Here is a 16,739-nt window from a genome sequence, read left to right as displayed (position 1 = left end):
AATATGTCCTAGGAAAAAAATATATTTCTAATAGACCGACTAACTGACTCCTAAAACGTAATACAGTAAGTTGAATACTTATAGAATAAAATTAAAATATATAGAATAAAATAAAATACAATAAAAATAAAATGGAATAGAGAGAGGGAATTTGCTTATGTATATACAGATATGTGCATTAAAGTGGCATGTGAATTAAAGAGGCATGTGAATGTGAATATGATTATTGTTATTATTATTATTATTATTATTATTATTATTATTATTATTATTATTATATCAACTGGAGGTGCAGCCATTGCAGCGCGTGGGGCTGCTGCCTCAACTCGCAACGAAAGGTTCAAAATACTTTGTTGGATTCGGTTCTTGACGAGTCACTCGGTAAAAAGAGTCGAATTTCAAAAAAAACACCCCCGGCATTTAATTCTGTCAAAAAATACTGGATTCGGCGAAGAGCGGAAAGTGGGGTTGTCAAAAACATCTGTCGTCGGCGTCATTGCAGGTGTTGTCATGAGACGCGGGAATCATAATTGACTGTGACGACTCCCCGGGGGCATTTCGGATATGTGCTCGCAAACCAACGAATCGTCCGCGAGTCCTGCGTCAGCCCCAATGGACTGGTGATATTCGGCGAACAAGCGGAACGGGGACACCTGGAGCCCGTCTCTTCGTCAAGTAAGGACATTTTTTTGGGGGGGGAGGAAATCCACACTGCGTGACTTGAGTTTAAAAACATTGCATGCACCCCGCAGAGCCCGCAATAACGAACGTCGCCGCTGCCACGCTAACGTCCGACTCGCTAGCTAGTCAACGCGAAAGGCCAACTTCAGGGCTGTGCGACGCTGTGTTTGATTGTTTTTTTTTTATTGTTTTTATTGTTTCCATGCAGCGCCGCAGGGCAGCAAGAGGGGAGCCGCTGTGTTGGCGGGGGAACGTCGCGGTAACGTTGCATTTCTCTCACGCCGTTCCAACGTTACCGCGGGTGGACGTCAGCCGGTCGAAGTTTACAGGGAAGACCGAGCCGGGAAGACCGAGCCGGCGAAAGCCGATTCTGGGCTTTAGTGGAGCCCCGTACAACACGCCCGTTGGTTCGCCACTAACGTATTTTATATCAACACCCACTCGTAGCAGTGACGTGTTTATTTACGTGGTGTGTGTGTGTGTGTGTGTGTGTTTGTGGTTCTAAACGTGTTCACACGTCGAGCCTTCGGCAGAAGTTGTTCTACTGTTGCGTACGGTACGTCAACCACGTAACCACCCCGCTGTCGAATCTCGCGAGAGAACGGCCCGCGCGCAAGATTCGAGATACTTTATTTTTCCGCATACCAATAAATGTGTAAAAGATGAAAACTAGAAGGCTGTGCAATTATATTGATGAAAATGTGATATTTATCAAGCGAAAAGTAAAACAAATACAAGCAAAAAAAAAAAATGTCTCTGAATATGTGTATATGTATGCACGCAGGAGCTGTACAAAGACTACCCATTGTGTTCGGCCTGCCATTCATATTTGAATTAGATGTATTACATTTCTATCCCTACGTCTAATTTTACTTTCTCTATGTCAATGGGATGAAGGTGACGAAGTTCAAAAGTAACCATATCATTTATTTATTCTGTGTCTGAACTCACGGTCGCGGAGTTCAACCTCTGTGTCAAAGGTACAGGAGAAGATCAGCAGAACAAGATAAATGGTGAAGGGAAGCGTGTAAGAGGAGGAGACATTGAGAGATAGATGTTTGCTCTTTATCTGGAGGGTACAGCGTAGAAGAGATGTGGGTTGGATCCAGGAATGTGTGCAAAGGAGAACAACGTGCCGGCAGAATGCACAATAATGAATAGACAGAGAAAGGGTGAGTGCTCAATTCAGTATTTCTGTATTGTGAAAAGGGAAACTGTTTTTTAGGGACTATAATAGATACACATTTTTTTCAGTGATGACTGCAACACGACGGCTTGTAATCATGTTTTATCCAACATGATTGAAAAAGACTAGAAACAGTGTTCATGCTTGTGTGTGATTGTGTGTGAGTGTCAGAGAGACTGCTATTGGATGAATGTGCATGGGTACTAATTTAAACCTAAAGCTGCGAATGTTGTCCAACTCTATTATTGTATATTTATACATGTCATTCATGTTTGCCACATGTAGTCTGAAGCAATGTCATTCCTTCAGCTTTATTGGATTGGTTGAAACAATGACAAGTCATGCCTGTTCAGACTACACGATATTTGCGGGTATCCGGGAATCCCAGACAAATTTCTGAAATCGGGGACAAAATGCCGCACATCGGCGCCTCTCGCAACGCACTGCCGCCACCTTCACTCGTATAGTTGGGATGGGTCTTAGACACGCCGGAACCTTCGTGCCGTCCTCGAGCTCAAACCTCAGGAGCTTGGCAACACAAGATCATGTCATTTGCAATAGCAAGGGGAGCTCGGGGACGACAGCAGCAGCGAACAAGCCAATGAAAGCACGAGAGGAAACCAGGGGAGGAGAATTATTCATTCTAGCCATTCTAACATGCCTCGATACCTGTTCTCGACGACTGTTTCAGCGTCTGTAGCTTTTAATCCGCACCACTCCGCAACTGTTTGTTTCATTCAATCAGGAAACAAAGGAAAATAAATACATCTACAATAAAAAACACAATTTTTATTGGTTTTGTTTGGAGAAACATGCAGCTCTAAAGGCCTAATAGCTAGCACTTATAATACCGACCTACCATGCACTTCTAAGCTGGATTTGGGTTCTCTGTGCTTCATTTATGACTTTTAAGCCACCATATACATCACTGCTAATGCCAAATAACTGAAAGTGCAGAAAGAGGCACGATTTCAATTCTTCATGTAGTGTTGACAGTGTTCCTCTTGTGGAACTGAAAGAACTGGAATATCAAGTTTTGTACTCATGAAACTGCCATACTCCTATGTAACTCATGGTGACATGGGAGAATTAAATAATCATTCAGTCTCTAGGTGACATGACGATCATCATATAAGAATAAGCAGACATCATAAAACAAGTTAACACTTATCTTAACTTACTTATAACCTCCAGTGAGAAATTCAGTTCAACTCAATTCATACCATGGTTCCAGGAAGCAGGAGGTCCTTATGTCGCTTTTGCACACATTGTAGAGGCAATTAAATAGAATAGATTAACCTGGAATTAGAATATCCAAAAGTATTTAAAAATGAGGGATTGTAGAAACAATTGACTTAAATATGTGAATTTGGTTTTAGATAGTCTTCTAATTACCAAACCAACTGTTCAATATTTAAGTTGTATTTGTTTACATGTGAGACATGCAAGTCTAATTAATTATTAAAATTAACATAGATGCTGTCGTCAGGGCTACCCTCTGTGACTCAGCCCTTGGCCGGCACAATATGTAAAAAATTGTGACTTGGGAACAAGGACGTTTTGCTCAAGAACTTGCTACGTACATCAGAACAGAGCAGTCTATGTCATAGCTTCTCAGCCACAGGAGGGAGCCAGGGACCTACTGCCTACTTAACATGCATGTTCCCAGGCTCTGCCCCAACAATAAACAAGGGTCTATTATAAACAAACAATAAACAATAGTAACGCTTTACCCACCATATCCCTCTGCTTTTCAGTGAAATTCACTTCTTTCTATTTCTCTTCTTTTTTTCCCTCTCAAATTTCACATGTCCGCCTTATTCACTCTGTGAGGATTTTTCTTTCGTCATGCACGTCCACATCTTGTATTGTACTGATTGACATCTTGTTTAGTACTTACTTCTCTCTCTTGTTTGTCTGATCCCAGGCTATGACCACTGTCACACCCTATCCGAGCCTCACAGTGGGGATGACGAAGATAATTCCATGACCCCCTTTCGTCTTGCCGTCCCGGGCCTTTCCCCTGCCTTGGCGTCCATGACGGGGGCTGTCACGTCTGACCCACGATTCCGCCTAAAATGGCAGGGCATCACTATGATAGCTCTGCTTACCATTGCCGTTCTGTTGTACATGCAGCTGCCAGCGGAGAACAGGGACAACTCCACAAAGGGCAACAAGTGGCACGGCTGGCAGGTAACCCGTGAGGGTAGTCGCATAATTTTCAACAGCAATCGAACTGTTGCATCTGGGAGCCTCGCCTCAAAACATTACAATGACACTTACCCCTTGAGCCCGCCTGAAAAGACAAAGCAAGGCCTCCGGTACCGTATCGGCGTCATTGCGGACCTGGATACAGCCTCGCGTAGCTCCAAGGAGCAGACGTGGTTCAGCTATATGAGGAAGGGTTACCTGACTGTGTCAGGGAGCGCTGATAGACTGGAAGTGGAGTGGGACACTGAGAAAGTAATCCTGGAGAGTCACCTGGCTGAGAAGGGACGAGGTAGGGCAACAGACACCAGACATGACACAAGTTGGTTTTACAGTTCGGTATTTACTTGACACACGTGGGTCTATTGAGACCAAAACCTTGTTTAATGAACTGAACTCATCCTTTAGGTATGGAGCTGTCTGAGCTGGTGGTGTTTAACGGTCACTTGTACAGTGTGGACGACCGTACTGGTGTTGTCTACAGGATACAGGGCCACCAAGCCGTGCCCTGGGTAATATTGCCGGACGGGGACGGCTCAGTCTCCAAAGGTAAGTTATCCTTAAACCTTTTGTACATGTAAATCCACCATTTGTTCATTTTGGTAAAAATAAAAAACATAAGTTGGAGGCGTACATCATGTTACTCTAGTAACAGTCAGGATAATGTACAGGATAATGCTCTGCGGGCAAGAATACAGAACTGTTGCCATATATACATATTATCTTAAAAACTCAGCATTTGTTTACTAAATTTTGGAACTCTTTACATTTATATGTTGAGGAAAAAAACTCCTGTGGAATTGGGGCTAACCCCTATGGCTCCCCCAAGTGTTTAGAAAGAGATTACAGGAGGTACAGCTTAAAATCTAAAATGATTTATAGAAGGCATCCATCCATCCATCCATCTGCTTTTTCTTGGTCAGCGTTGCGGGGCTCTCTCCATTTCTAGCTTGGTACGGGCATCAGGGAGATACCTGCATTGGAACCTTCTTAGCCTGGGCTAAGTGTATGTGCCTCCATGCACCCCATAATAAGAAGTGTGGGAGGAAAATTCTAATGATCATTTGCAAACAATTCTACCTTCCATTTTCACTTTCTACTTCCCTATTGGAATGTTTACTGTTTGTCAGTTAAATAAATCTATTGTGATTATTTATCTTTTATTTTTTTTCATATTTTTAACTTTTCATTATGCCAATCTAGGCTTTCTAAAAAGTTATTGAACAAGATTCCTAAGCTAAGTTCTAGTTATTTTTTTTATATCTCGTCAATTTTTTTGATAAATCCTCGTAGTGATTATTTTGCGAATGTGACCTGTCTTTTGGTGTGAAGGATTCAAAGCAGAGTGGTTGGCAGTTAAGGATGAAAACCTGTATGTTGGCGGCCTGGGAAAGGAGTGGACTACAACCGCTGGAGAGGTTGTGAACAACCACCCTGAATGGGTGAAAGTGGTGGGCTACCGCGGGGACGTGCAACATGAAAACTGGGTGCCGCGGTACAACGCCCTGCGCAGCGCTGCAGGGATCACCTCCCCGGGTCAGGGTCCATTCCACCGGAGCTAGACTTCCCTTATCTGCTCTTTTTGTTTTTCACTGTTCTTCACTAAAGATGACGGATCATCTCTTGATATCCACATGCATTTATTTGGTTGTGCCGTGGAAAAGCTGGGAAAAAATACTGCATCTTAAATTATTCCACACAAAACCTAAAATCTCCTGGCTGATATTATTGGCACAATATTATAAGTTGTAAGAAATAATTGGATTTAGGTGATTGTCCTTTTATTCGTTTTATTTTACCAGAGAGGATATCCTGATAACATCTTTTGGTTTACCGTTTTGTCTATTTATTATATATAAATCACCTCTTCTGTTCTATTTTTAATACAGGTAGTCCTCGCTTAATGACCTACTTGTTTAATGACCATTCAGACTTAGCACCAGCTCTCTGACCAGTCTGTATTGTACACTGCATACCAGTGTACCACTGAATACCATGGCGTCTCAGCGTCACGCATCACCCTTTATACACTATATACATTAGATATCCTATATACACTTTATACACAATAGACACTATATCTAATATATACGCTATCTCTTATATACACTTTATACACTATATACACTATCTACCTTTTACACTATATACACTTTATACACTATATATACTATATACACTGTATACATCTCATCACCGTTCTCAGTCTCGTTCCCGCAGTCTGTCAGGATTCACTACACTAGCATTTGCAATAGCCACGCCCCCTTACCGTGAAATAGCACTATATACACTATATATACCTGCCATGCCCCCTTACCGTGAAATAGCACTATATACACTATATATACCTGCCACGCCCCCTTACCGTGAAATAGCACTATATACACTATATATACCTGCCACGCCCCCTTACCGTGAAATAACACTATATACACTATATATACCAGCCACGCCCCCTTACCGTGAAATAGCACTATATACACTATATATACCTGCCACGCCCCCTTATCGTGAAATAACACTATATACACTATATATACCAGCCACGCCCCCTTACCGTGAAATAACACAATATACACTATATATACCCGCCACGCCCCCTTATCGTGAAATAACACTATATACACTATATATACCAGCCACGCCCCCTTACTGTGAAATAACACTATATACACTATATATACCAGCCACGCCCCCTTACTGTGAAATAACACTATATACACTATATATACCAGCCACGCCCCCTTACCGTGAAATAACACTATATACACTATATATACCAGCCACGCCCCCTTATCGTGAAATAACACTATATACACGATATATACCAGCCACGCCCCCTGACCGTGAAATAACACTATATACACTATATATACCAGCCACACCCCGCAAAATAACACAGGTCCTCTCTTATCGACTAATTGGCTTAACAACCTGGTCGTAGGAACACAACTCGGTCGTTAAGTGAGGAGTACCTGTGTATTTGTATTTATTTTATGTTATTTTTGAAGGAGTTTTAAAGTGCTGTATAAATAAAGTGAATTATTCATCGACACCCTTCAGGCTACCTCATTCACGAGTCGGCAGCGTGGAGTGAACGTCTGCAGCGCTGGTTCTTCCTGCCTCGCCGTGCCAGTCACGAGCACTACGAAGAGATGGCGGACGAGCGGCGCGCCACCAACCTGCTCCTCTCTTGCCGGGAAGACTTCAGTGACATTGTCGTGCGGCACGTCGGACCCCTCAACCCCACCCACGGCTTCTCCTCCTTCAAGTTTGTGCCGGACACCGACGACCAGATAGTACTGGCGCTCAAGTCGGAGGAGGACGGGGGGAAGATCGCCACCTACATCATGGCCTTCACTCTGGACGGACGAGTGTTGATGCCCGAGACAAAGATCGGGGATGTCAAGTATGAAGGGTTGGAGTTTATTTAAAAAATTGATTGTGGTGATGGTGCAGAACTCCCCGAACCCCTCTCAGCACAGATTTCAATAGATGACTCTCTATATTACAAATGATTGATTGATTGAGTGCCTTAAGCCACTTGAGTTGTTTCTGGCTCAAGATATATAGTATATTGGTATAGTTCCCCCGCCGTGACATTTTATGTTATGTTCTCTAACTGCTTGCACTTCTGGGGCCAAAAGGCCTTGAAAACTAGACCTTCATTTTGTTCAAGAATCCCATAACACAAGGCCACGTGCTTTATCCATTAAGAGTATTACGCTAGACAAGGTTTGTCTGCCTGAATTTATAAATTACAAGAATAAGCAGATCACAGAGTATCGTTTCGGAAGTAATCACAATACAAAGACATCAGTGGCAGAAGAGCTTAAATAACAACCTTCTTCGACACAACGTACTTTGTGCTCCCCCTCGACACGAAAAGAGTGCGGCCCTAACCGCAGCGAATGTGATCAACCTCTCCATTGTGGAGAGGTCCCAGATCTCACAACCTCCAGAATACCCCCAGAATAGGTTCTGCTACTCCGCTCATTATACACCGATCTCCAACGCGTACAGCCTCCGGCCCATCTGCACGTCTCACCTCCATGGACTTTAAAAATCTTGAGCATCAATATTTAAGCATCTATGCATCGCAAGACACTTTTCATACATCTCTTATTTATTTCATGTTACTCAGAGCTCTACAGAACATCAGACCGTTTCATGATTATCAGCCATGCGTTACGTTTCCTTGTGGTGAGTCAATCCCGCGCCACAAGTCATAAAGTCGGGCAGGGGGCTCCTGTGTCTCGGTTGATGCATGTCGTTTTCCTTGAGGGCGTCCGAGTCCTCTGTGTTTTGTGTTCTGTGTTTTTATTGTGGGCGCCGTTGATGTTGGGCTGCTGTGAGCCGCTGGAGGGGGCTCTCTCCCTGGTTTTACAAGTGAAAGAGAGAGAGTTGCATCATCGTAGGCCTCAAAGTGTGTATGAAGCCCCCTGTGGCTCCTATCCTGTTACTCTCTATTGAACAATCAAATACTGTGCACTATCTCAAAATCCCAAAAACATTTCGGCCCCATGTTAATGTCGGCCTTTGTTTGAGGTGGCTGGCCCCATGAGACCTCAAATAACGATCAAGCCTGTCATGAACAGTGGTAGAGCGAAAGTTCCTCCGCTATATTTCCAGACGTGATGCTAGATTTAGAAGACAGTAGTGGATATCACTTTCATTTTATGCGAAAAGGAAAAAGTTGGATTGGATTAACTTGGTGCTGCTACTACAGTACACTACACTTTCTATGACAAATGACGCTAGCAGAATTGTATTATTTTATCAGAATTCCCATAGTATTAAATTATTATTTTGAAATAATCTACTTAATAATAAGTAGATTATATGAATTACCTATTCATTTCTGTATTTTGTAGAAAGTGAACAAAGATGTATTCGCTCAAATGTGATCACATTTTTTCAAGGGAAATTATTTGGCCATTTGTGTTTTGTTTTGTTTTTCTCCTTTTTTTTAATCAATTGGGTCCAAACATCGCCTGCACTGAGGAAGGTTTGAGGCATAAGATAGATAGTTATCTTCACTATTAAATTAGCCTTTTTTTTTTTTTTTTTTTGAGGCACCGAACCGCAATGTTTAAGCTTTAAGTACATAAGTCTACGATGCTGTGGCCTGCCTCTGTCTAGATTTGTTCATTCCATCCCTGCTGGTGGATCTGTACCATGGTCAACATGGAGCTAAACATCGTACTTTTATATTGGTAGATACTTCTGATGATTTGGTGGAATCTATGCGAACAAGTCTCCAGCGCTCCGAGGACCGAGGAAAGGTTGAAACCTCCCTCCTCTCACAGCCGACCTCTGCTGGTCACCCTCAGGGAAGAGAAAAAAAAAAAAGGCGCAGTACAAGAGCAACACTTTATTTGGTTTTAGTTTCGCACACCGTCTGAGAGGTTGTTCAATGACTTTCCTGTTATTTGTTCATTATGAGGACAAATGCAAACGACTGCGTCTCATTCGTTTTCTCTTCGAGTTAACGGGTGGGGGGGGAAGCTTTATATGCAAATCCAGGTTATTGCAGGGACTCCTCCAAACGAGACGGTGACTGAACAGCTGAATTCTTTCAACTCCCACGACACTGGAGAAATCCTGCATCTTAAGGGTTTGAACACAACTCATGAGGTATTCATGTGTGACTACTTGACATTTTTACGTTATTTAATATCTATTTGTGCCTGTTCAATGTAGCTGATTCTAAAATAAAGAGCTGTTCCGGATTTTAAAGGCCCCCATCCCCTTAATCATTAAATCTTTAATGATATGTCCCTCAATTTTGGTCTTTGAAAAATTTAAGTACTGCTTTGGTACTATTACCAGCTGCTCCGGGAACATCCATTACTTAAAAATGCTGATTCACTTAAGTTGACTAAACGTGTCAGAGTATTAAGATGAAGCAATCGTCTTTACAACTCAGAAAACCAGACTCCAAAATCCATTGATGTGTAACTTTTGTTCTACATAATAAACCAAATTTCAATGTGTTTCATTTATTATTTTTGTGTTGTTTAACCAGCGATGGAACGGCCTCAGACGAATCATACAAAATGAAACAGTTCAATGTTTCATTTAACCCGGTAGTGTCATAAGAATCCCTTTAGTGATCTTCCTTTGCTACAAAACCAATGAACCAATTCCAAGATTTGAGAAGTCTTTGATGAGATTAGAGATTAGACAAGACATTTTTACAGTGATAACCGTAAACATAATGATTTCATTAACTCGTTATTAGATGGTTTACCCCCTATAGAATTACAAAATCTAACCCTCCAGGTTTTAGTTTTCTAGCTCATTTAAAACCTGAATGCAGCGCACACATACACACACCACGCGGCTGTGTTTTTCACAAACACGTTCCCATGATAACGATGTCTTCGGGCAGAGCGGCCATTTGAATGATTTTGAAGGAGCCCAGTTTGGTGTAAAAGTCCAGCATCTTCCGATCACTGTGCCTCAACTCACAGAAAGCTCCTTTGGATCCTGGAGGACGAGAAAGAAAACAAGTAAAGTAGTCAATAAAACAGTTAATCATCCACCGTTTTAATCCGTTCTAATTGAACGTTCCAGCACTTTACTGAACCCACCACAGCCTCTGATGGATGAGAGCAGACCGCCGACCATACCCTTGGCCGGGGCCAGGTCGGCGACTCGGGGAAGCAGCCGGATGGTGAGCAGGGAGGGGAAGTCTCCTAAAACTGAATCGCACACCGCCTTCTGCAGGAGTCAGAACATACACACCGAATGATTCCATTTCATTGTGACTGCCGTGTTCCAACTCAGTCGGGGTTACGTCCACACCCACTCACTCACTCACCTGAATCTTGGCAGCAGCCTGCGAGGCATCGGTGAGGCCCAGTGCAAAGCCACACACCCCCATTTCATCCTCGAGCACGAGAGCACAGTGAGCGGAAGGAGGCAGCTCACCTGCTGATAGGCTGGTGGAGATAGAGATGACGTTAGTAATGAAGTATAAAAAGACAAAGTATAAAAAAATAAAATAAAAATCGTACCCATCACTGATAAGAGGCTGTGCCGTTGTGGGAACTTTGCCCTCTCCGTCTCGTTGCATCTCCCTGAAAATCCTCTGAACTTCCATCTACAAAGGAAAGTCGCACGGGTGGCACACAATGTTTCACGATACTCAGCTGAATCTCAGTAGTTCAACTTGTCAAATAAATATATTCTGGCCTACCTTGTCCTCGGGGCAATAAGGCCGTATGGAGTAGACAGTTGACATGGGAGGGTGTCGGAAGAGATCCCTGTTTCCATGGCAAGGCAGCATTCTCTACAAGTACAAATAAATGGCCATGGTGTTTCTAGATGTGTACTTAACCACATAAAATGTTCCTCTGCAATTAATGAAATACAAACTGCCGATGGGTTAGAGAAAACTTTAGAAATGTGATTGGATTTGCTTCAATCTGTGAAATATATATGGTGGGTACTTTGAGAGGTCCATTCATTATACTATGTAGTGTGCGGAGAAAGTCATTACTTAAGAATTAAGGAAGAATTTACCACTTTTGTCTGAGTATTTTAAAAAATAAAATAAAAAATAAAAAAATAAATATATAAAAAGGTTTGACTAGGTTCTACCTGAAACTCTCCAGAAAGCCCTCCTCTGAATCCCCAGGGCTCCGGATCGTTGTTCATCAGCTGGGCTGAGGGTGGACCACGACCCCCTGTGGAGAGGAGGCACACCACGCCGTTATGAACCGGTCTGCGCGGGCTGTTTGACGTGCATTTTCGTGCCCAACGATCCCATCTTTCTTGCCTAGTGTTTTCACGTATGCGCGAGCCAGACCAACGCCGCTCTTGATGTCACAGATGTAATCGTAGAGGTCGTAGAGGATGCGGCGGTTGGGTGCGTTTGACAAGCGATTGAACATCTGCACAACGGCTTCGCACATCTCATCAAAGTGCTGTGCTCTCGAACGCCACTCCGCCGTCTGAGAAAACGACCGGCGACGAAACGGACACAGAAAAGGAAGCATTGCAATTGTAAATATTTTGAAAGAGGGCTTTGGCATATACTGTAATAATATCGAACTATGAAGGAAGAAATCTCTATGTCTGTGTGTCCTTCGTTGATCCGTTCGTCTGATCTACTTCCCACTTGGCGGGTGTATCGCTGGAGACCCGGGGATGCGCAGTGTCGAATTTGGCTCAATTTGGACATGCGACACGTGTAATATTAATAAACAACAAGCGTACAGCCAGCCGCTCAGCTCTTTGCAGCAGTGGGGCGGGGCTTCAGGGCTCTGCGACTGAGTCACTTACGTCCGCACTCATAAAGGAAGGAATCTGTCTGTCTGTCTGTCTGTCTGCCTGTCTGTTTGTCTGTATGTCCTTTCGCTTATCTCTTAACGGGCATGCGCTGCCTCTGCGGCTGAGTCACTCATGTCCACAGTGCAGCCTGTTCCGAACAGGCATGCACTGGGATATTATAATACACCATAATACCGTGTCTGTCTCCGCCGCAGCAGCCTCTCTGTGGTTCTTGAGCCAGTCCAGCTCCTGCAGCATGGTTCTGGCCGTCGGCCCGTGTTCGTAGGGGAGGTAGAAAAGTTCAGACAACAGGTTCAGGTCGACCAGAGTCAGGGGCTCAGCTGTGTAGAGCGGGTTCTCCCCGGGCCCGGGAACATAGGAGCTCTCCCCCACATCCGTCTGCATGGGCTCCTCATCTGAAGACTCTTTCTTCAGGCGAGTGGGAGGACGGCATGTTCCTGGACGGAGTGGTCAAAGAGCATAACCATGCATCAAATTTTTTATTTAAAAAAAAAATATATATATATAAAAAAATTAACAAATGTTCTGACTTGTACAAATGGTGCGAGCCACCCGTTACATTGTATTCTGTATAGATTGTCGAGATGTGGTCGTCGTACCTGTAGGTTGGTCTGTGTTGAGGAACTCCTGCAACCAATCAGTGAGGGCCTGAGTCAAGGCTTTCTGGGGACTGTAGCAGTGGTCTTGCTCCTCATCACCTATGGTAAAGGAGACGGGTAAAGGGTGCTTTAATATAGTAGAGTGATTAAATGTTAAGACGCCGTTCTTGATTTGTGCCAACAGTACAAGTATTCATGTAAGGGAGGGTTCCTTAAAAATGCATCGGATACGCGGTAGAAAATGTAAATACTTACTCATCTCCACATCCCTCTGTCCTTCTTCAGCCATGGCCTTGCACCATGCCGCCATTGTGTGGATGGCCACAAAGTTTGGATGGAACTCACAGTTAGGGTTAGTGAGCACCCCCTTTAGTTTTGGAATTAGGTCGGAAGGACGATCCTTGAAGAAAGAAGATGAACGAGTTAAATGTTTGTAATCGACATTGAAGGGGCAATAGACAACGTTTCTGCTTTTACTTCTCATTGTGAAGTTAATGCTTATAGCACAGTGTAATGGCTGTACAATAATGACACCATCAGCGTTTAGATTGGTTCCTTATAAGCCTCCATTTCACTACGGACTGCCGCCAAGTACGATCTAACGCAAAAATGAAGGATGGATTCATGGCACAAAGGAAGTGCGTCAACTACTGCGGCACGGGGGGGGGGGTTAAGAGAGTGACTGATGAAGTGATTTATTTTTTTTTATTACAATAAATACACCTACAATAAAAAAAACACACAAAAAAAAAAACCACTTTACAAAAACATTATTGGTTTTGTTTGGAGAAACGGGGAACAGGAGGGGACGCACAGAGGATCAGGGTCGATCACAATGTTACGTGCCAGGCAGGGGCAAAGTGCAAGTGTGTGTGTGAACGCGCGCTCGTTTTTCTCCCCTCACCAGCGGAGACGTAACAGCGGAGGTCGGCGGCGCAGCCAATCGTTTTTTTTTTTGTTGTTTTTCTTGAAAGGTTAAAATTCCGGGAAAATAAAAAAACGAGAAGGACAGAGGGGAAAAAGGGGGAAAAAAAATGCAGGAAAATCACGAGAAAAATGGGAGGGTTGGCAGCTAGGCATTCCTTACACAGAACTTGGCTCGAGGAAAACGTAAAGCGATCCGGTTGTCTTTGCGACCGTAGCGCAAACAATAAGAGCACTTGAAAGCGCTGTGGGGGGGGGGGTGATAAATGCATCCAATCCCTATACGGATGTAAATCTGAGATATTTGTTAAGTGAGTAAAAAAGCTTAACAGGCAGATATTTACCTTATAAGGCCCAAGAAAAATCCTTTGAGGGTCATAGTCATTGGCGTGGATATTGTCCCAGATGACTGGTGGCCTCTTCAGGACAGAGGACACTTCCTCTATAGACTCCACAGAAATAACATGGGACACAACCTTGGGACCTGAAGGAGAAAAAAAAACAACATTCCAGTTATGCAAATCGGCCTATGGGGAGTCAACAGGAACATTACATTACACACAGAATAAAACCTGCTGCCTTCTGTTATGCACAGAATATGAAGTCATCCAAGCAGCCGGTCAGAGAAGAGCAATGGTGCATTCCTACCAGTCCACAGCACATCCACCCCAGGAAGGAGACTGTCTCCCACGGTGTGGAGATAGGAAGACTGGGAGACACTGGGAGTGCAGAACGCAGCGCAGTAATCTGGAGGACCGGGACATTTTTATGTGAAGGCGATTGAGAACCATAACAGCCGAAACGAGACAAAACAAAGAAAAAAAAAAATGTGCGTACGGTTTGGAATTTAAAGCTTTGCAGGCGCATAGAAAACGAACAGTTAGCAAATAAACAAAGTGCATTCTGGGTTTTTTTTTTAAGAAAAGTCTGAACTCAACTGTATTTGCTGACCTGTGGGACAGAAGAGAAAGGTCTCGGGTTCTCCCAGGTGCTTATACACTTCATTTGTGATGGCCACCTGGGCATGAGCAAAGGAGCTGAACGCCTGTTTGTCAGCTGGGCACATCTCGGTTTCAATGTCGTCGAACAGTAAAGAGAACGACTTGCAGCCAAACTCCTTGACCTGGAGAAGCGATGGGGTGGGGGTGAGTGGGTGATGGGCGTAGGAGTTATCAGTGACATTTAGTTTGAGCCTAATATCTCAATGAATATCCGTATACAGCAGTAATCTAACACCCATACAACGTCTGTGCTGTTTTGTGCTTCTTGAAAGTTATTTATTCATGTGGCGTTCTAAGTCCCCATGACTTATACTCCGTATACGTGGTTTCCAAAATAAAAACCTTTGAGACCATCAAGGTTTAATTAGGTCGACATTAAGTTAACTCAAGTGTTGACTTGAGTTGACGAGATAACTTGACTTAAGTTCTCTCGTCAACTCCGCCCTTTTTATATGTACACTCAGTCCTACCTGATCCAGCTTCCTCTTGAGGGTGGCGACCTCTTTGGGGTTGGAAAAGGTGATGTCCAGGCCCGGCGAGATGGCGTAGATGAACTCAACCTCATGCTCTTTGGCTTTGGATATCAACGCTATCAGCTGGTCTACACAACGAAAAAGGGAACGATAAAACGACTTATTTCACTGGAATCAACGTCAAAGACTTTATTGGCCCCAGCAGGAATCCACGGGATAAAAGCTTCAATGCCACCAAACAATCACAGTTGGCAGCAGAAGTAGAAGTCACCCTGCTCTGCCGCTGAAGAAGGCCCTTCCACACACGCAGCGTGCACACTTTAGTACAACGCAAGTGCAGCGGTTCTAGGAAAGCCAGAAGTACGGCCCTTAAATGGGCCAAAGATGAAAGTGCAAATCAATACTCATCTCTAATCTAGAAAATCACCTTTAATAAAACGGTGAGTGTGTGTCTGCATGCGCATGAGTTTTTTTTACGACGGGGTTGAAGGTTCATCTCAGGCACGCTGACGTGAGACTAACCCGCTTCTCGGTTGGAGTAGAGGTCCCTCCAGTACATTCTGTGTTTGTAGTCATCCTTGGGGGCATACAGGTAGGTGTTTAATCCCCACTTCTGTTCCCTAAAAAACACAGCACCAGCGAGCAAAAAATGTTGACGGCTGCTAACAACTGTTTTGAATCGAAAACGACATGCCCCCCATCACACCATTGATTGTGCTGTAGGTTACACACAACTTAACCGGCTGTGATTTTCCATAAGTAACATTACCTCTGGTTTACACGTCTGATTTGTCCCATTACCTTTTGAACAGTTCTGTCCTTTGCTCCATAGTCCATGGTCGGCCATAAAAACCTGCATCAAGAACCAATAAAAGTTCTCACCTCAATAGTTTTCCTTCTAAGCGTCAGTCTGTACAATTAGCACTGTAATAAGTATTTTAGAACACCAATCAATAAAACACGTAAATTCAATACATATTTTCTAAAATATATGCTAAAAGATAAAATAAAAATAATAGTAGTAGTAATAATAATATTGATAATCATAATAATCATAATAATTATATTCTGTACATATATTGTGTAAATTAAATAAAAAAAATAATAAAAAATAAATAAATAAAATAAAATAAATATTTTATCAAATATAAATTGACAATATGCAATAAACCTAAAAATGAACTGCAAATAGACAATGGCAATAGACATTAAACCAAAAAAAACAGTTTTTTCCTCAAATAAACAGATGTAGGTGAGACGTAACGACCGTTGGTTACCTTCTACCACCCCGCTGATGAAGCGCTTCGTGCTGGGTTCGGATGCAGCGGTTACGCCCGGGTCCGACATGGCTTGGAGGGTTCTGCCC

The 16,739-nt window shown here is 43.3% G+C and overlaps 2 protein-coding genes across 3 annotated transcripts in view; one reads left to right on the top strand and one right to left on the bottom strand.

Annotated features, from left to right (window-relative positions):
- Positions 1-616: 616 nt before the first annotated feature.
- On the top strand, positions 617-8,135 carry cant1b (calcium activated nucleotidase 1b). 2 transcript variants are annotated; one of them, XM_079999228.1, is made up of 5 exons: positions 617-675; positions 3,795-4,367; positions 4,484-4,624; positions 5,408-5,611; positions 7,139-8,135. In XM_079999228.1, exons 2-5 carry the CDS (start codon positions 3,854-3,856, stop codon positions 7,507-7,509), a joined length of 1,230 nt encoding a protein of 409 aa, XP_079855354.1. In that variant the 5' UTR covers positions 617-675; positions 3,795-3,853; the 3' UTR covers positions 7,510-8,135. The 2 variants fall into 2 exon arrangements, with proteins under 2 accessions (XP_079855354.1, XP_079855353.1); XM_079999227.1 differs by lacking the exon at positions 617-675 and adding an exon at positions 1,775-1,853.
- Positions 8,136-8,328: 193 nt separating this feature from the next.
- ogal (O-GlcNAcase like) overlaps positions 8,329-16,739 on the bottom strand; it is an 8,556-nt gene continuing 145 nt past the window's right edge. The window contains exons 1-17 of the mRNA XM_079999226.1: positions 16,651-16,739; positions 16,175-16,226; positions 15,896-15,993; positions 15,371-15,501; positions 14,851-15,022; positions 14,548-14,646; positions 14,244-14,383; positions 13,231-13,375; positions 12,976-13,074; positions 12,551-12,813; positions 11,862-12,036; positions 11,684-11,769; positions 11,280-11,372; positions 11,098-11,183; positions 10,902-11,022; positions 10,672-10,801; positions 8,329-10,567 (exon numbers count right to left, since the gene is read on the bottom strand). The exon at positions 16,651-16,739 is cut by the window's right edge and continues 145 nt beyond it. Coding sequence (XP_079855352.1) covers positions 10,431-10,567; positions 10,672-10,801; positions 10,902-11,022; positions 11,098-11,183; positions 11,280-11,372; positions 11,684-11,769; positions 11,862-12,036; positions 12,551-12,813; positions 12,976-13,074; positions 13,231-13,375; positions 14,244-14,383; positions 14,548-14,646; positions 14,851-15,022; positions 15,371-15,501; positions 15,896-15,993; positions 16,175-16,226; positions 16,651-16,720 — 2,097 coding nt within the window. The 5' untranslated portion in view covers positions 16,721-16,739 and the 3' untranslated portion in view covers positions 8,329-10,430. The remainder of the gene's footprint in view (positions 10,568-10,671; positions 10,802-10,901; positions 11,023-11,097; positions 11,184-11,279; positions 11,373-11,683; positions 11,770-11,861; positions 12,037-12,550; positions 12,814-12,975; positions 13,075-13,230; positions 13,376-14,243; positions 14,384-14,547; positions 14,647-14,850; positions 15,023-15,370; positions 15,502-15,895; positions 15,994-16,174; positions 16,227-16,650) is intronic.

The sequence above is a fragment of the Zeus faber genome (assembly GCF_960531495.2).
Source record: "Zeus faber genome assembly, chromosome: 4".
NCBI classification, from domain to species: Eukaryota; Metazoa; Chordata; class Actinopteri; order Zeiformes; family Zeidae; genus Zeus; species Zeus faber.
The sequence above is the reverse complement of the archived record's forward strand: the minus strand, read 5'-3'. Positions and strand labels throughout refer to the sequence as shown.

Excerpts from the sequence above, each read along its gene's own strand:
- cant1b (XM_079999227.1), top strand. The coding sequence starts at position 1,793 with ATGTGTGCAAAGGAGAACAACGTGCCGGCAGAATGCACAATAATGAAT. Across the intron at positions 4,368-4,483 it reads CCTGGCTGAGAAGGGACGAG|GTATGGAGCTGTCTGAGCTG; the intron begins GTAGGGCAACAG and ends CTCATCCTTTAG. Across the intron at positions 4,625-5,407 it reads GGACGGCTCAGTCTCCAAAG|GATTCAAAGCAGAGTGGTTG; the intron begins GTAAGTTATCCT and ends TTTGGTGTGAAG.